Genomic DNA, 20,616 nt, shown 5'->3' with positions numbered 1-20,616 from the left:
GCGTAGTATTTTAACTGGCTGTACCAGAGATACGTTTCTATAAGTATAATGGGTTGCCTGACCCGCAATGACTATGTTGTATACTATTTCGAGCACAATTTAGTATGTTGGAAATAATGGTTCTATTTATAAAAAGCAAACTAGTTAGGAACCATTTTTTAAGAGTAAGACTGTCCTATATTAATATATATACTTCCCAATATTGTTTCTACTAGCTTTTTTCTATCATTTCAAGTATTTTAAGCAATAACTATTACGTTTGATTTAGATAGTTACTAATAAGATAATATTAGTAAGCTTTTAATATAGGATATTATTACTCTAGCATGTTCAAGGTCCAGAAAAGAAAAACACTTAGGATAATGCGCAGGTTTTACAATGTAATACAGAAAACATTAATCACGATTACGTTTGTTCGTCTTTACGTAAAACCTGTCATTTTAACTTGTACATAATATACTGAATTTCACATGATCATGTGATACAAAATAAAGCAAAATGAATTGTTTTAATTATTGTTTTATTCAAAATTCCCGATATATTATTTATTTTATTTAATTCAATTTTATTTATAACTTGATCAAGTATTTACAGTTTAATCTAACTATAAGTACAGTGTCGTACAAAGAAAAATTCATTTTAGAAAATTGAAAAAGTTTTACAAAATAACTTGAATAAAATTTAAAACTAATGTTAATTAAACATAATCATATTTTTTGAAAAACAAATCATCAAAATGACGGCCTTGGTAGTTACAACACTTCCTGTAAGATAATTCTAAAAGTGTGAAAGACGTTTTGTAAGAATTTGTCTTGAAATTTATTTCAATATTCAGCTTCAATTGCTGCTAGGTCCTTAGATTACTGGAGATTTTAAAAAATTTATTGTTGGACTGCAATTGGAAAACATATATAATACCACGGGTATTTCAAATATGAAATATGAATAGTAATAGAAATCATAGAGTAACAGAAAATCTGTTAACATAAACATAGACATAGATCTTTCTAGGTCATTCGGTATAACACTAAATGCATTATGCTATAACATATTTTTCAAGGTTAACTTACTAAAAATGTGTCTTCCCCTAAAATTAAATAACAAATATATAAATAAATAAATGTATATTCGTGCATTATCATTTGAGTACACTGCGATCTTATCAAATCAAGTAATTACCGAAATCGTATTAACATTTGGGTGGATAAACAAGTGAGCGTGAGAGCCTGGCGTTCAGTTGCAATTTGCGTCGAAACCAGTGCGTTTTACCATGGCAAAAGTCAGTGTAGATTTACCGGATATCGAGGTAATTATATTGGTAAATTAAATTATAAATACTTGTTAATAAATGAGAATATTTGTTTTTAAGAATTTGCTAACATTGAATCCCCGAGTTCAAACACACTCTACCGTCGTTCCATCAAGTGAAACGAAACGAAACAAAGCGTTGTGGAAAAGAAACCAAGATAAGCACTGTCAAGTTAGTATTTTTGTATGTGGGAGTATAAATGCATCAAGAGATTTTTAACCTCAATGGGTTAATAATTTATATTTTACGTATTTTTGGTTGTATATCAAACGTATGTATTAACAAAATATTGATTAATTGCTTTATATCGATATAATTTGATGTGTAAAGTAAAAACACTAATGTAATTACACAAATGAAATGCGCCTTTGAGTTGAATTGATTCTATTTAATTTTCTTAACATAAAATTTAAAATAGTACACGGCATATAACAACATCTTTGTTTCCTTGTCATTTTAACAGATTTGAATATTTCAACACTCAGAATATGTCAAAGTTCAAAGACATTTTACATGATTATATTTTAAGATTTTAATTTAATTTGAAGGCTATTTGATAAGTTCTAGATAATATTTTGATAGCATTTATATTTTTCAAAATTAACTTGAATAAATTCAAGTATTCATAATAGGTTTTCTTGAAATGTTCCCAATTTTATTATTTTTTAAAATTTAAAACGTATTAAAATAAATGTAAAGTTTTAAGAACAGCCATTATAACCATTGAAAAGGATCTCACAAGAACTATGTAATAATTCGCAACATATTTAATTTGTGACGGATGTTCCGTATTCTATCTATATAAATATTTTTAATTTTATTTTCTTGTCGATAACAGATTTTAACTTCTTATCTCTTATGATCTTAATAAAGAGACTTATTTTGAAGCAAAGGACAAATCGTACTACAAAAATGGTATCGAAAAATTGGAGGGTCACTATAATCAGTGTATCACCCTTGAAGGAAAATATTTTGAATAAAAAAAACTAATTTTATCAAAAAAATGTGTTTTACTATGGTAAGCCGGGAACTTTGCAATTGATCTGTTATTGTGGCTGTATAGTTAATACAACTTTAAGTCGTTCGATAATATATGCTTTAAATATGATATAATCTTAGAATGAATAATAATGTATTGCGAAATTATATTTAATAACGTATATTTTTGGTTTATTATTTTATTTAGATTAAAATGTTATTATATTGCAAAAAAAATATACTGCCTAATACACTTTGTAAAAAGATAAAATTCGATTTAAACTCAGAGCGAATTTTCCTTCTCATTTTACCCTAGTTAAAAAGAGGCAGGATGCTGTGTGATGCGCCTACCCTGTTGTCATATGTCTATAAAATTCTTCAAAATATTAGTGATAAAAATTAAATGTTACAAATCGGCTAACGTTATAAACCTACAAGTTCATAATTATTGTACATAAAAACATAATATTGTAACATAAAAATTGTACGCACCTAATACTTTAATTACCTGATTTATATTAAATTATTCTGGGATAATTAATTTTTAATTGTATATTTATAGACATGCACGTCTCTAGAAAATAATTTTTCCGACATCAAACCAACCACACTCTCAGAACGAGGAGCACTGAAAGAAGCAGCACGCTGTTTAAAATGTGCAGACGCTCCATGTCAAAAGTCTTGTCCTACACAACTGGACATAAAGGTGATAGTGACATATACAGTTTTTTTAAATTCAACATTGTTTTATTTTGTAGTCATTTATAACATCAATTGCCAATGGAAACTACTATGGTGCAGCTAAAGCTATACTCAGCGATAACCCACTAGGTCTCACTTGTGGGATGGTTTGTCCCACTAGTGACCTATGCGTTGGAGGATGCAATTTAACCGCAGTTGAAGAAGGGCCAATTAATATTGGAGGTTTACAACAATTTGCTGTAGATGTTAGTGTTATTATCACCACAATTGGTAGTATAAATCGTTTTAATATTTTTTTAAAGTTAATACATAAATGATGAATTACTCTAACAGTAAATTTATTTTGATGGATTCACAAATGACCTTGTCATATAGTTAATATTCTGTTACTAATCGTTTATTTATATTTTATCATGATCCACTTTCAGTAAGCTTACATTTTTAAAAATGTATCTCTTAACATATCAAATTAGGAGTATTCAATAATGAAAAAGTCGAGTGTTTTGTTAATGTTGTTCTCTATATTGGAAATTTACAGTAAAAATAAAATACTTGATAAAAAAAAATCTGATCAATCGGATTTAAATGTAATGTTGGGAACTATAGAATGAAAACGGTCGATAATAGAAAAAAATTCTAACCGTTTAATAGTCAAACAAGTAGTCGCATGAAAATAGTTCTTGTTATTTTATTTGATTGTATGTTTACGAATGTTTTTTCCAACTGTATCTCTAAGTAAGATGGAGATGCATGGATAAGGATATCGTACTAAATTTGATAGAAAAAAGGAATGACATAATTGTTGGATACGATAGGTTGTAGAAAAGAGTTCATTTTAAATTATTTTAATTTAGCAAGAAGCAATATCAAATTAATTTTATATTTTACTGTTATATTACATTTTTAAAAATTTATGAAACAAGAATCCCAATTATTTTTTGTCATATTTTAATACTATTTTGATAGTGATGATATTACGAGGGTTAGGTAATGAAATGTAATTTTGAAAAATAAATTTATTGATCAATGCTATACACAAACTAAACATTTAACATTTTTCAATGTAATGTCCTTTGTGCTCTACATACTTTTGCCACCGATTTGGAAGCTTAAATATTCTTTCTTCATAAAAAAAATTGAGGGTGAGTTGTCAGCCAATTGCGTAAATACTGCTCTAGTTCCTCATTGCTTTCAAATACATTGCATCCAAGTAATTCCTTCAAAGCGCAAACAAAATATAATCACACTGACTTGTCAGGGCTATAAGGAGGAGGCTCGCAGGTTTTCCAGCGCATTTCTTCCAATTTATTCCTCGTCAAAACTGCGGTTTGTTTTTTTAAAACCAAGTTACGAAATTTCTTCAGTCCTTAACCGGCGATCACCTTCAATAAGACATTTATGTCATTTGTGAGACTTATTTGTGGGCGTCGATCATGACTTTCATTCTCGACACGTTCTCCCTGAATCCCCGAATTTTTTGACCCACTTATACACTCAATTTTGAGACAGTATAACATCCCCAAACTGTGGCTTCAAATGAGTGATAATTTCCGAGAGTTTAACGCCTTCATTCGTTAAAAACTTTATGATGATGCGATGTGTAACAGACTAAGGTACCTCGTGCTCTGCTATGGCTGTACTGCGGACAAAACCGAGCACATGTTTAATATTTGTGAATTTTCTAGGAAAGAGTGTAAAATAAACTTTAGGCCCAGTCCAGATAAACCCATAGTTGGTAAAAGGAGACTTTAATATATTTACAAAAAACCGAGCACAGCTGCTACCCACACCGGTTTCCCCCCTTCTAATAAACCAAGTAACATTTGAGCATTGAATCCACTAGATTTGATTACGTGCTAACCTAAATAACAAAATTACCGTTTATATTTGATTCCCCCTTGTATAGTATAATAAAACATAGTTAATATAAAAAGGTTAATAAAAATCTAAAAATGTATGATATATTTGCAAATCAAAATTAAAAAGATAAGCCTTTACAATTAAAATAAACTTGTACCAGAAATCGAATAAGAGCATTTATCTAATAGTTGTCAAGATGATATAAAAAGAAAATCTTATATATTTATTCATACAAATTTTCTTAATAAATAATTAAATTAATAAATATAAAAGTTATTTATTTATTTAATTTTACTATATCTACAATTTATGTCGGTCAAAATTACTTTATTCAAACATTCTAACTTTTCTATTGTTACAAATACTAAATTACTAGACATTCGATAATTAATTTTATTTCATATTTCGTAACACAACATAGATGTCACCGTTATATATGTAGTTCCGATCCATAACCTATAATTTTTTTAATTACTCTTGGTGTTTCCACAATATGCCCTATTGGCAATAAGTATTTCTTATGTCTATATTATATATACATGGCATGTAGAAAATCACTTCATGAAGCAATCTTCTGTATAAAATATTATCTTAAATAATTTGTCTTATTCTAAAGCTTTATTCTAAAGTCTACATATGTCCAGTAATCATATCAGGTTGTGTTTTAGTCTACGCACTGCACTACCACGTCGCATATTTATTTACCTGATTAGCGAGTACATTGGGATGCACTGACACTCTTTCACACAAACACGTTGAATTACACTCGTTATAGGTTCTAGAGGAATATCGCGTTGTATCACTTTATTTGAAATATAGTACGGAGCATCAACAATGGCACGCAACACCTTATTTTGGATATATTAGATTTGCTAGCGCTATCCCCTAGTTGGATTCCATATCACCAAATAGGCTTGAGTATAGACTCATACAGCAATAGTACAGCAAAGTGCTTCTTCCAGGTTAGGCGTCAATCTAAGTGCATACCAAGATATTTAACATGCTCTGCTTGGGGGAGTTGACGATGATTGATATTCACTGGTGGACATGTTCTTCTACGCAGGGTAAACGTTACGTGCGTGGATTTTGTTTCATTGGCTTCAATGCGCCATGTCCTCAACCATAATTGTATTTGCTCTAGGTGGGTTTGTAGGTTTATTGATGCAACCTATAATTTAAAAAAACTGTCTCCAACCTTAAATATATTGTCAATTTTTTGAATAAAATGTGAATTTCGCATCGAAAGAACTCCTTGTCCTTACAGGGTAGTACTATAGAGCAACTTCTGGACAATACAGTAGGTGAATCGAATGTTTCCGATATCAGTTTTAAGATATGCGCACACTATGAATTTTTAATTCAATGTAAGGTTCAAGATCATCAGTAATTGTAGGTAACAATCTTCAATTATTGTTTTATCTGATTTTAGCAATCATAATAAATAACAATCTTCTCTTTCCACAGAATATACTTGATTTAGAAGTGATATTGATTAGAGCACATTACAATGTGTCTAGGTTTCAGGTTTATAAGGGAACTAATTTTCTCTTATGATTTCCAAATCACTCTCGATGATTTAAATAATTCTTGAAATCTTCGATATTACTAAAATTTACAATCTAAACAATCCATATTTAATAAATAAAGGTTTCATATTAAAACATCTTAGGTTCTATTAACTTTTTTACACTAATATTAATGTGTACACTAGCAGCTCTGGTTTTGTATTATCACCCTATATCAGCAGAAAAGTGTTAGTACTCTCAAGTCGTTTTATCCGATCTAAGCTGTCGAGCCCGACTGCGAGACCATAACCTGAAGTATCAAGGGACATACATTTGTTCTGAAACCGCTGATTTATGCCCAGATTTCTCTTTCTGGCACTACTCCATGTCCATATGTGTAGACTTTGTGCCAAATAGCCAATAGGGTCTTCTAATTTTATTCTATTCTATTCTATTGGACATATTTATTAATTAACTATAATGTAAATATGACTGTAATAACTGTATAATTAATCCAATTATTAATCGACTATTTATTGATATACGGTTACTTTTATCCCAAATTTTTATGTTGAAAGAATAAAATAAAACCATTTTATTCTACACGAATTATTATTGTTATTTATTTTTTAATCAAATGAAATACAGAAATATCTCAACTTTTTTTCACAACAAGGCCTTGAATTTATTAACAGATCCATCAAAATTAATTGATTGTTCAATTCAAACATATTTATTTATGTTATTTAAAATATCTAAATTGAAACATTATATGATGTATTATTAGATATTCAGCAGAATGAGTATACCACAAAAAAGAGATCCAAGTTTACCAGTACCATGCAAATCTAACTCTAAAATAGCATTGCTTGGAGGTGGTCCTGCTTCTTTATCTTGTGCCACATTCTTAGGTAGACTGGGTTATAAAAACATCACCATTTACGAGAAAGAAAAGAGACTAGGTGGTTTAAGGTATAATGGCTTCGAGTGAAGCTAGATAAAATAACAATTAAACTGTTTTTTATACACAGCACATGGGAGATTCCTCAATACCGACTACCGCAGACAGTTGTTGACTTTGAAATAAACTTGGTCAGAGACCTCGGGGTTCAGTTTGAATATGGAAGATCATTATCTACCAAAGATTTGACGGTCGCTAATTTGGTTAATGAAACTGATGCCGTCTTTATTGCCATTGGTTTACCCCAGTCCAAAGTAACTATTTTTATTTATATGTATATGTTTACTTTTGTTAATAATAACTGGTTTAGATTGATCCAATATTTGCTAACCTAGATGCTTCTAATGGCTTCTATACATCAAAAAGTTTCCTACCTGCTGTCTCAAGAGCATCGAAAAATACTTGTTCGACTGGTGGCTGTTGTCAATTACCAAATTTACATGGAACAGTATTAGTATTAGGAGCTGGTGATACTGCCTTTGATTGTGCCACATCTGCTCTTCGTTGTGGAGCTAAAAAAGTATTTGTAGTTTTTAGGAGGTACATTTTAATTAATTATTAAACTATTAAGGTGTAGCATATAACTAAATAATAATTTGCAGGGGTTTCCAAAATATTAGAGCAGTGCCAGAAGAAGTATCGGTAGCTGTTGAGGAACGTTGTGAATTGATAGGTTTCCTGTCTCCACTGAAAATAAACTTGAAAAATAACAAAATATCATCTGTAACGTTTAGTCGTTCAGAACAGTTAGAAAACGGACAATGGATTCAAGATAAAGAACAAACCACCACCATTAAGGCCGATATTGTGATATCAGCATTTGGATCTAGTTTAAAGGATCAAAAAGGTAAATTATCAAAAAAAATTGTTGAAAGTTCGTATTCGTTTAAAATACCTAAAATGTACACATATTCAATATTTCTCATTTTCAATTAACAAAATATGTATATTAGGTTGTTCAAGAAATTTGCGGAAATGGGCAAATGTTTCGTAACGTAACACATTTTATCCAAAGGTTGTCCAAAATATTAATATATCACTAGTTCTAGTTTGTCGCTCCCTTCTTACTTTTTAACCGACTTACCAAAACTTACGACTTATCTTACTTAACCAAAAAAGGAAAAGGTTCTATGATCGACTGTATATTTTTTTAATGAATGTTCACCGATCTCCCCTTCAATTATGGACCGATTTTTAAAATTCTTCTTTATTCGAAAGAGTGCACCAATTCGAAGAGTGTTCCATTGCACCAGGTCTGGATCTGATGGTAGAATCTGGCGAAATCAATGAAAACCCTCAAATTTCAAAGGCGCGTACAAGGTTTTCACATATTTTTTTATTTAAAATAATCAGATATATGTGTATAATGTTATTGCTGAACTGATGTGACAGAAGAGCGGAAATCATTCAGTGTAACAGCCGTTTAGTATGCTTTTTGATACCCATGTATCTCATATGAGAAGCTATAGAAATTTTGCAGGATATCGCTTTTATGGTGTAGAGATTAAAGCGTTCAGCTTACATGCAGTGGTTACGAGTTCGATTCCCGTCGGCGGCAACACTTTTTCTTTGTTGTTCTAGTTTTGCTAGAACATTTGTCAAATCACTTGGGCTAGGTAGCGGACCCCTTATTTTCAATCACTGTTTCTTTATTCTTATCTTTTCTCATACGGGCTGCACCTTTATTTAGCCTACCCATTGTAATACTTAATAAAAGTAACTGTGTAATTTATTAAGTAAATATCTGACACTAAAAAGATAAAAATAAGATATTTTTATCAAAAATATTGAACCGACTTCAAAAAATAAATAAGGAAGTCACTAAAAAGTCCCAAACAATATAAAAATAATAATATAATTTTGTGACATATATACAAAATTAAAATACAAAAAAACTTATTTGTTAATCGTACCGACTTCAGTGATCAGTTGTTAGTAGTTTAAATAAAATTGTAAAAAGCCGGCTTGGTTGGGTCGTTGTCGTAAATTTATATTTATGATTGTTAAAAATTGGTGATTGTCCTATCGTAGATGGTTAACTAAGGTTTTTGATTATTTTTATTTAGTTATTACATCGAGTATTATGTACATATTTTATTTTAAAACGTCTTTGTGTTAAAAATCCAAGTTTGATTATTTTTTTATTTTTTAGTGAGTTCTTTGTTAAATTTTTGAAGTCGGTTAAATTTTTTTGTTAAAAATATTTAATTCATTTTAACTGATTACTGAAGTAACTCCAACAATCCCTCCACCAAAAATCATTCATAATGAGGCATTTTAATTTTCCACTGGTATATAATGTAGCATCTATTGTGTTTTCTGCTGAACTTTTTGAAACTTAAACCTTGAGTTATAATATTGTTAACTGTGCCTAATGCCATTCTTACAAATATTCTAAGCAATATTCAATAAATAAAATGTATTATTAAATGTTATTATGAACGCTGCTGGAATGGCTACGAATTTTTAATTTTACGTTGTCTAATAGATGGTTTGGTAACAACCGACTTTTTCGGACTTATTAAACAACCTAGTATCCACTACAAGAATTGATAATTATTTATTACTATATAATCACAGCATTTTTTAAGCAAATGATAATGATAATATTTTATTGTTACAGTTGTGGATGCTTTACAGCCCCTTTCTCTAAATGAACGGAATTTACCTGTTGTGAATCAGAAAACGCTTCAAAGTTCCCATCCCAAAGTTTGGGTAGGCGGTGACATGGCGGGAATAGCAGAAACCACAGTTGAATCCGTGAATGATGGCAAAACTGCTGCGTGGTACATTCATTGCGCTTTAGAGGTAATAGAGCATCTTATATATAACTTTATACATTTAATTATGGGATGATTTTAAGGGTCTTCCAGAAAATACTGAACCAAAACTACCTCTGTTCCATACCGCCATTGACGAAGTAGATATATCAACGGAGATATGCGGAATACCGTTTGAAAATCCATTTGGTTTAGCTTCAGCGCCACCAGTAACTTCACCGGCCATGATAAGGCGCTGTTTCGAACAAGGATGGGGTTTTGTAGTTACAAAAACATTTTGTCTTGATAAGGTAAATTTCTGCAATTAGTTTGGAGTTTAACACCTTCATTTTCCAATATTAGGACATGGTAACCAATGTTTCTCCAAGAATAGTAAGGGGTACAACATCCGGACAATTGTATGGCCCTCAGCAAGGATCGTTTTTAAATATAGAATTGATATCCGAAAAGTATTGTGAATTTTGGTTGCAGGGTATCAGAGAGTTGAAAAAAGATTTTCCGACAAAAGTGAGTACCGCTTTATTAATTGAGTTGAGTAACTTCTTATCACAGAAAATTCCCGCGCCTAATACACAGATATTGCTAGTTTTATATGCATTCGCCGCTTCTTCAGTTAGCACTAATCTTCAACGGAGGGCTGTTAAAATTTCATGATATTTTACTCGTGAGATTGTGAGTTATTGTGCTAAGAGTGACACTACTTCCGTTATTTTCAAAACAATGGATCAAAAATAATTTCGTGTTTTAATTCTACACTGCTTCTTGGTGTTAAAAATTATTGTTCAAGCGAAGCAATGGCTCGAAAAGTGTTATAAGGACTCCCCTCTATCAGAAACAACAATAAAACGTTGGTTTGCTGACTTCAAACGTAATGGTAACGCCAGAAAACATCAAAACCACTCACAAAATCGTTTTGAATTATTGAAAAGTGAAGTTGCGTGAGTTAACGAACCTCGTAAAGGTATCAAAAGAACGTGTTGGTTTTATATTTCATGAACATTTAACTATGAGAAAGCTCTGTTTAAAGTGGGTGCCGCGTTTACTCACTGCTGACCAAAACCAATAACGTGTTGATGATTCTAAGCAGTGTCTGGCCATGTTTAAACGTAACAAACCGGAATTATTACATCGATATGTGACAATGGATGAAACATGGATCCATCACTTCACTCCGAAATCAAAACTCCGGAATAATTTCTTTCCCTAAATTTTTAAATAAAATACCATAATTCCTTGCTTATTTATTTATTACTCGTTTATCTCGCCCTTGCAGGTAGCTCATTTGTAGTACTCCCACCACTTCATATTACTATTCACCACTACTGGTTTTTTTTATTTAAAAAATAATTCAACGAAAATAAAATTTATAAAAGTATTATTAAATTGTATTTGTCCATCACTAACTTTTACTTTTTTGCTGCTTTCTGTCAAGACCCGACGTTTGGAAGAACTTCTCGTTATTTTATGTAATTAATAAATTTCAATTTCGTTGCAATCTTTATAATCCCGACAGGACATGTGCTATTGATTGAAACAAATGGTAGTCTAACTATTAAACGTTCAACACCGATGACTTTTTACGCTTGGGATTGTGTAATAGATCATCATAGGAGGTAAGCTGATTCCGCAAAATTCCTTCCTTCTATGTTGCTGATGTAGTAAGTTCAAGATGGTGTAAGTTGATGTAAACTGATAAAGTATGTTCAATTTGTAACGAGTTAATTTATTCTTCTTTGATTGTTTAGTATTTTCAAGGTCTTTAGACATTTTTTACTGTTGATAATTTCTCTTTCAGTAATTTTGATAATTCTTGAAGCATTTGATACGAGTTCTCATCGAACAATTGCTCTAATTCTTCATTTTTATTTTTTATGGATAGTCATAGGAGTAAAATACCTACAAGGGCACTTTATTCGAAATAAATACTGAGCTACTGAACCTAACAAAATGTATTACAATAAGTACTTAACTACTTTCCGGCGAACAATGTTGTACTGTATTATCTACACTACATTTTGTGCAACTTAAAAAGTTGTTATTTATTAAGTCTTTTACTCTTGTTAACTTTATTCGTAACATATTTTATTGTAAATTTATTATTATAAATCTAACCAAAAAATATTTTTACTCCTTCGAAGGGGAACATTGATTTATTCGAGATATTTGTATTATCAAAAAGGCTAAGCTCTTCTCGTCTTCTTCACAGTTTTTTAGACTTTTGGAACTGCCGCCAATAAAATTGTTTTCTGGATTTTGTGTTAACATTAACATGATTTTACATAAACATATCTAGTTTAGCAATATTCATTCGACGGTTTCTTATGAATTAACGCTATTCTTGATTATATTATTATAAGGGGATCATTAACTTATTCCATATATTTAGAAGCATCAAAGGGATTAATTTAGTATGATATTGATCAGCTGTTCGTTGCCCTGTATCTTAAGGTTAAAACAACGTAAAATATTTGTAATCAAAAATGATTTTATAGATTAATTTTATATCTATCTATATTTAATTATAAATTTATATTTGATTTGAATTAAATTAGTCGCACTAATATTACGACAGATAATTAATTATTTTTTATCACTGTCAATAAACAGACGTAATTTTAATATCTTAAATCATAATCATTAAGACATATTCTTATGTCTTCCATGAGACATATTGTCCACACTTCTTGAAATTTCATTATAATATGCCAGGTTATTATTATAATACGAGGGTCACTATTTATATTTCGGGAATAGGAAAAAAACAAATAGTTAAGCTGCGAATATATTTTTATTGTTTTTCAAAGTACTCGGCACGATGATCGATACACTTTTGCATACACTTAAACCAATTTTCAAAGCATTAATCATTAAGACATATTCTTATGTCTTCCACGAGAAATATTGTCCACACTTCTTGAAATTTCATTATAATATGCCAGGTTATTATTATAATACGAGGGTCACTATTTATATTTCGGGAATAGAAAAAAAAACAAATGGTTAAGCTGCGAATATATTTTTATTGTTTTTCAAAGTACTCGCCACGATGATCGATACACTTTTGCATACACTTAAACCAATTTCAAAGCATTTATTCCATTCCAAATGAGGTAGCGTCAAACTTTACGATGGAACCGTCAGATGGACTCACATGACAACGGTGTTGCCAATTCCCGAAATATAAATAGTGACCCTCGTATGTCAAAATAAAAACAGTTGAAAACATTGGAGACAACAAAATGCTAGCGTCACAGCAACACCACTTAATAATTTCATTGTCATTAATGAAATAATAACCAATAACATAAGTAAAGCCATCCTCTTGTATAACAATTATCGAGCCCTTGTAGTTAAAGATGTGAAATATACGCTATTTCATCTTCAATGAGAATGAAAAGTCTTGCAAACCCAAGGTACTAATCAAAGTAGGCATTATCTAATTATTTTTTGATCAGATAGTTACAATATGATTTATTACGTATTGATTCTTGAACTAATTAATGCTTTTGTAGGTGGTAATAGCTTCAATTATGTGTGCTTATATTGAAGAAGACTGGAGAGAACTGGCAACCAAAACCGAAGCTAGCGGCGCAGACATGCTGGAACTTAATTTGAGTTGTCCTCACGGTATGGGTGAATCAGGAATGGGTTTAGCATGTGGTCAGGTAAACTTAGATTAAAGTATGAGATGATAGCGTCTAATATAATTTAATATATTTAGAAAGAAGAACTGGTCCATGATATATGCCAATGGGTGCGTTCCGCCGTAAAGATACCATTCTTTATTAAATTAACACCAAATATAACAGATATAGTAACAATAGCTACTGCAGCTCACAAAGGTGGTGCATCCGGAGTTTCCGCTATCAATACAGTTTCCGGCTTAATGGGAGTTAACGCAGAAGGAACAGCTTGGCCAAGAGTGGGAATTAATCGACGAACGACGTATGGTGGTGTATCAGGTCAGTTCAACCGGCAAATTAATTGCTGTTACTCATTGAAGTATTTATTTACAGGAAATGCCACTAGACCAATGGGATTAAGAGCAGTGTCAGCTATAGCTCAATGTTTACCTGATTTTCCAATACTAGGAATTGGTGGCATTGAATCAGCATTTACTGCTTTTGAATATTTACAAGTCGGTGCTCAGGCAATTCAGGTAAGAACGTTGTTTTCTTTTTTGGTCATGCTCAATGCCAATATGTTCAAAAGAAAGGCCAAAACCTTTATTTTGGTATTTTTGATACATATTGGAGGTTTTGGCCTTTTCAATATATTTTTTCAATAAATCCTTCATTTTTTTTTTCAATAATATTATTACGAAATATGTGGTATGCAGCTGCAATGTATTTATAAAATATCTTGAAATTTAAAAATTATTATTTTCATGAAATGTGAACGTTCGGCGAAGAACGGTCAAACGGAGTAACATCTCGAGAATTGTAGCTTATGTGTTTTGGTACTAATATTATAAGGTCATCACATTAATTTCAATAATAAATATCTGTATATTAAAACATATTAAAATATATATAAACCACCTCAAGAACTAACACTTAATAACATTTTTTAAATTGAATTTAATTAAATATAATTTCCATTAACTTTCAATAATCAAGTATTAATAAGTGTAAATTACATTAAAAGTATCATAAGTAAGAATATTTGCAGAACTGTAATAACTTCAGAGCATGAAATTTTTGTGTACATGATCTTTCTTTACTTTTATGTTATAAACATAAGTATGGAATATATGAACAAAACAACATATTTTAGCATGCATATTAAAGCAATAACGAACACTATTAGGTAATTTATCTAATTTCCATTAACTTTCAATAATCAACAAAATATTAATTAATTTCTTCTATTTATCCTATGTGTTCCATCTATGCAAATTATGTAGTTATTTTCCTTTTAAATCCTGCTTGTTTTTATTACTTCATTTACGTATTCATATAGTCTTTATATTTTATACATATTTCTCATCTAAAATATATGTTACAAAAAGTACTTATAAAAAGAAGAGTTGCTTTACCTAAATTTTTAAATAAAATAGCATTATAGGAAGGGTGAATTATTTATGACTCGTTGATCTCGCCCTTGAAGGTAGCTCATCTTTAGTTTGTCTTTTTTTTATAACATCTTTATTAGATACGCTTAGTACAATCTTAATTTATAATTAATTTATTACTACTTTTCCTATGTACTTGGATTAATTAACAAGCAAGACGAGTGCGAGAAAATACATCAGTATGTATTCTTCAATTATAAAATTATAATAACTTATAGCTATAGTTTACACTAATAGTACACACTAAATGTTCACAGAAGTTCGTCTGGTTTTGTTCGTTTCAATCTCCTGACATCCTGCGCGCTGTCCAGCAGTTGTATTGTTTCCACGTTAGTATGATTTAGTCATCTTCTTTCGTTTTTCAAGGCGAAATCCTGCACAACTTCGCAAATCCATTTGATTTCCAGGTCATCGTGCAGTTCTTCATTGGTTACATAGCGATAGGCCTTGAATCGAAGAACCTTGTTTTGACAGCGCTGTATAACTAATTGATTTGAATTTTTAGTGCAACCCCATATTTGCACCCCATAGGTCCAAATTGGCTTTATAATTGTATTATAGCTCAACCTCTTTGATTTTAGATCAAGTTGAGAGTATCTTCCGACTAACCAGTATAGTTGTTTTATTTTGGTTCTAATGTGTTTTGCTTTTTGTCTAACGTGATGCTTCCAATTTAATCTACCGTCAAGATGGATTCCAAGGTATTTTGCTGATTCTGCTTGAGGAATCGGGTATTCATTGAGTGATATAATTAAGTTTTTATTATTTCGCCTTAATGCAAAATTAACGTGGACAATCTTTCGTCCATTTGTAGATTTTGTTGACTGCCACTTGCACTTTTTCTATTGCCCTAGGCAGAGATATATCTTTTGCCATAATAACTGTGTCGCCAGCAAAGGTTCCAAGAAGTGTTTCTTTTGTTGTTAGAATGTCAGCAGTGTAGAGCAGATACAGGAGACGTCCTAAGACGCTACCTTGTGGATCTCCAGCCGAGATATTTTTAAATGTCGAGAATGCCATTTCGTGCGATACTCTAAATTTTCTTCCGAGTTTGTCTTCTATGCATTTTATTTATCTGTTGCTTTCTACTTTGTCTTATATCCCATGTGTCCCAAAATTCTATGAAACTATTTTATAACCGTTAATATTCTATGCAATATTCATTTTAGCTCTTGATGCATAAATAAACGTTTTTATTACCTTCAATATTCGGTTAGTGCTTTGTTAAGAAATGCACTAATGCATTTCTACTAATGAAACCTGAAATGAATTATCAATACCACAAAAATTGACAGAAAAATCTTAACAACCTTTAGAATTACCTTTAGTACAATGATATACTATGTCTCCAGAACCATGTCAATTAATAACAATCCTTAACCAAGAAACATTCTTCCTTTTTTATTTGTCTTCATCAAACATCAAATTAAATCAATATTGTGATTTCAAATATCCAAATTGTAAGCAGAGAAAAAAGACGATTACTGTTATTCTCGAAGAATTATTATATATTATTATAAATGTTGAGATGAAATTTTTATATATGTCGAGTTTTTCTTTCATTACTCTATATATATCTTTCGATAAAGCGGGCACATTAATTTGTTTTCTCTGTAAAAAATGTAAAATCTTTAATAATTCCAACAATACGGGAATAACTGAAAATAAGACTAAACACTGCTTAAAATTAAATAACTTCATTTAATAACTTTAAAACCTTCACTTAAATTTAACGAACAGTATCCTTTATTTTATTTTATAAACTTAAAAAAAAAACTTAATCCCCAGGGTTATTCGATCCTAGTACGTTACTGTCAGCGAGCTAAACTCTTAGTCTGCACGGCTATTCGCTGGGTTTGTTTATATATTTTATCACTGATCGGACAGCTATTCCAGGTTACTTGATTTGGGCATTTTTCGTTTTATTGTAATATATTTATTTGTAGCACATATTTCACTTATACATACACATTTCGCTTATACATACGCATATATTTGATATAAGCTTTAACCGTGGCAAATGTCACGCCCCCAGGTGCCCACGTTTTCTTTAAAAACGCAGTCAAAATTTTCGATATGCTGATTAATATATAGATTTGAATTGAGTATGTTATAAGTTTCAATTCGTTACGCAGCTAATTTCTTTCTTTAATTTATTGTTATTTACTCTTGAACCTAACAAAATATACTGCAACAACAGCTTATGAACTACTTTGCGAAGAACAAATAAGATTTGTATTTGCTACGCCGCCTTTTATGAAACGCTACAAATTCCAACATTTATATTCTAATATATTTACAATATACAAATTATTTCTTTAATTATTTGCGCCCTTTCCTCTTTAAACTCAAAAAAAAAGTTTTCTCTTCTCTCAAAAGAAAATGCTTGGCATTGGCAAAATATTTTGTTCAATAAGTAATTTTTTCAGCAAATATTATTACGATGCATGCATATATATTACATTATTCGTGTAATATAAACGTTCAATGAACAACGATGCGGTGGTACAAAGGTGCGGCAAAAGTGCCGCTACCATTTTGATTACACGCAATCTTAGTTATGTGATGTTTAGCTCAGTTTCGCTTTAACCACTGTGTTGTGTAGACGTCCACATTTTATTATGGATACGCCACAAGAACGAGCAGAAATAGTAAAAATATTTATTGAAAATAATCGTTCCATTATTGCCACTCAACGGAAATTGCGTCAAAAGTATCCTAATCGTCCAGTGCCTCACAAAACTACAATTTCGTTTACATGCTAATTTTCGACAGTACGGTACGACCGCAAACAGACCTCATTGTGGAAGACAACGGACGTCTCGTAACGCTGAAAATGAGTCACCAGAAACATCAATTCGGAGACGTGGTTCCCAGTTACAAATTTATGCACGCAGTTCAAGGCGAATTTTGAAAACTGATTTGAAAATGTTTCCGTACAAAATTCAATTAGTCCAAAAATTGTTACCGAGAAATCTTAATCAACGAGTTGAATAATGCAATCCTATGACTGTCTGGTGAAATTGAAGATTTTTCGTCTAAACTGATAATGAGCGATGAAGCCCATTTTCTTCCTCAATGACCACTCAACATCTTAAACACAATTTTCGTCACGAAACTGAAAAAATTCAGCCTCTGATGTTGTAGGATGTCATGAAAAATGCCTTAAAAATAGCCGAAAATAGCATAGCGAATCGCGGTCACCATTTAGCCGATATAATTTTTCAATTACAGCGAAAAAAAATGTAAAGACCAAATATACTTATGAAAACCAACTTTACTTATCTTTTCTTTGAGCAAAGTTATAGATAAACAAGATAGTAGCGGGACTTTCGTCTCACGTTATACTATAAAAAATCGACCAGATTAAAAAATTGCATAGAAATCTCATAGTGTCTCAGAAAAAGTCTATGTTTGCTAAGTTTACTGCATGAACCTAACGAATTGGAAAGGCACTGTTGGTATATCAATTGGTACCGTAATTCTTAACAATTAAATCGCTGTGAAATATTTTCCGGGACCGGTGATGATACACCAAGCGTTTTCCTCATTTATCCTTCAAAATACGGAAAACGATGATTATCGAAAAAGGTGGTGTCAATCAATAAAAATCAAATTCATTTGATGCAGTAATTAAATTACCAGAATACCAACATGTGGCTTGATGTCATAAATCAAACAATTGTACAACTGGTGTTCCGCTGAATCTCATTTTAATTTTAATGCATGCGTAAATTAGCAAAATCACCACATTAGTGTCACTTTAAAAGCGTTTTGTTCCAAATTAGCACTATCGATCTTTACATTGACAGATAGGCTAGTGTTATTGAACAACATTGAGGAATATTGTTAAAATTTAAAATTTCAGTTTTGGCCATTACATACCGAGTGAGATTTTAGTACAGTTATAAAAATACTTACACTAAATATTGTGAAAGTATTATGATCAGTAGAGTGCATAAAAAAGTATTATATGCTAATTTATTAGAAGCCTCCATGTATATTGTTGTAATGCCATTCACTTTGTTGAATTGACATCGGTACATCATCATCATAACAATACTTGCTTATCCCCGCTACTCCATGCACAGTAGGACTTTATGGACATGAATATTATTCTTCAGTTTGGCTACTAAACTCTACTTTTTTGACTGACAAATAAATTATGAAACCGCTATGATGAAACGGTTTGAAATAACATTCTTTCCGATCTTTTCCATTGCATGTAAACAATATCTAAAAACAGTTGGTTCACCAACTATCATACAATCATACAATTTTTAATCCAAATTAAATGATCATATAAAATAAATTGATTCATTCATTTATAAGAGTGATATATTTTTTATAGATTTGTAGCGCTGTCCAAAACCAGGATTATACCCTCATTAATGATTATGTTACTGGATTGAAAGCCTTGCTATATTTAGATGGTCGTTTAGCAGGATGGAACGGGCAGAGCCCCCCAACGCCAAAACATCAAAAAGGCAAACCAGTACGACCAATTTACGATGCCAATGGTCAAGTACGTATTCTACATATTTTTTATTTAAAGAATTAATGTGGGCTCTAGAAAAGCAGTAGTTAATTTCTTTTTATACTCGTCCATATAGAAGTTGGCTCACTTCGGATTATATCAAAAACAAGCTGACGAGATAACATCAAAATTATACAAAGATGGAAAATATCCAGATGATGTGATCCTTCATCATGATGGTAAGCTGACAGGATATGATGTTTTGTGTGGCCCAACAAATTGTACAGTGCCAAAAGTGAAAGATATAGTTGGTAGAGCGTTAAAATATATCGGGCCCTATAAGAAGTTGGATAATACTAAACAAGTAGTAGCTCTTATAGATGATGTAAGTATTAGTTAAGTTTGTTTTTAAAAATGATTTTGTATGAAAATGTATATATACTAGAGCTATATATATAGCTAATATTAATATTGTGTGAAAAAACCATCTTGATATTATACATCTTAATTATATTACAGGATATGTGCATAAATTGTGGAAAATGTTATATGGCATGTAATGATTCAGGATATCAAGCAATACAATTCGATCCCAATACTCACATTCCGCTTGTTAACGATGACTGTACTGGATGTACTCTTTGTATGTCAGTTTGTCCAATTTTAGATTGTATTACGTAGGTATCCGCAACATATGTTGATATATTATTATTAATTATTATTTTTTCAACATTTAGCATGGTTCCTAAAACTATACCACATGTAATCAAGAGGGGCAATGTTGGTTTAATACAGGGAGTTCACGCTCTTAATTAATATTTTTCCATTATAAAATTTTATATGTTTTTTTTTAAACTTTGATTCAAATTAATAATGATTGTATTATGAATAAATTGATTTTTTATAAAGATTTAAATAAGATTGTTATATAAAACCACTACAACACCTTAATAAAATCGATTGTCAATAT

The 20,616-nt window shown here is 30.8% G+C and overlaps 1 protein-coding gene across 2 annotated transcripts; it reads left to right on the top strand.

The window, feature by feature from the left end:
- The first annotated feature begins 991 nt into the window (after window positions 1-991).
- On the top strand, window positions 992-20,616 carry su(r) (dihydropyrimidine dehydrogenase su(r)). Of its 2 annotated transcripts, XM_076419667.1 has the most exons (18): window positions 992-1,306; window positions 1,370-1,480; window positions 2,850-2,993; window positions 3,046-3,234; window positions 7,142-7,326; window positions 7,386-7,569; window positions 7,626-7,855; window positions 7,918-8,162; window positions 9,939-10,123; window positions 10,179-10,385; window positions 10,438-10,602; window positions 13,608-13,760; window positions 13,817-14,057; window positions 14,112-14,254; window positions 19,521-19,694; window positions 19,783-20,031; window positions 20,166-20,323; window positions 20,384-20,616. In XM_076419667.1, exons 1-18 carry the CDS (start codon window positions 1,271-1,273, stop codon window positions 20,460-20,462), a joined length of 3,078 nt encoding a protein of 1,025 aa, XP_076275782.1. In that variant the 5' UTR covers window positions 992-1,270; the 3' UTR covers window positions 20,463-20,616. The 2 variants fall into 2 exon arrangements, with proteins under 2 accessions (XP_076275782.1, XP_076275783.1); XM_076419668.1 differs by lacking the exons at window positions 992-1,306; window positions 1,370-1,480 and having other exon boundaries at window positions 3,046-3,259.

This window comes from Rhynchophorus ferrugineus, unplaced genomic scaffold, assembly GCF_030347505.1.
Source record: "Rhynchophorus ferrugineus isolate W39M unplaced genomic scaffold, kcgeb_rfMv2 rfM1, whole genome shotgun sequence".
Taxonomy (NCBI): Eukaryota; Metazoa; Arthropoda; class Insecta; order Coleoptera; family Curculionidae; genus Rhynchophorus; species Rhynchophorus ferrugineus.
The sequence above is the reverse complement of the archived record's forward strand: the minus strand, read 5'-3'. Positions and strand labels throughout refer to the sequence as shown.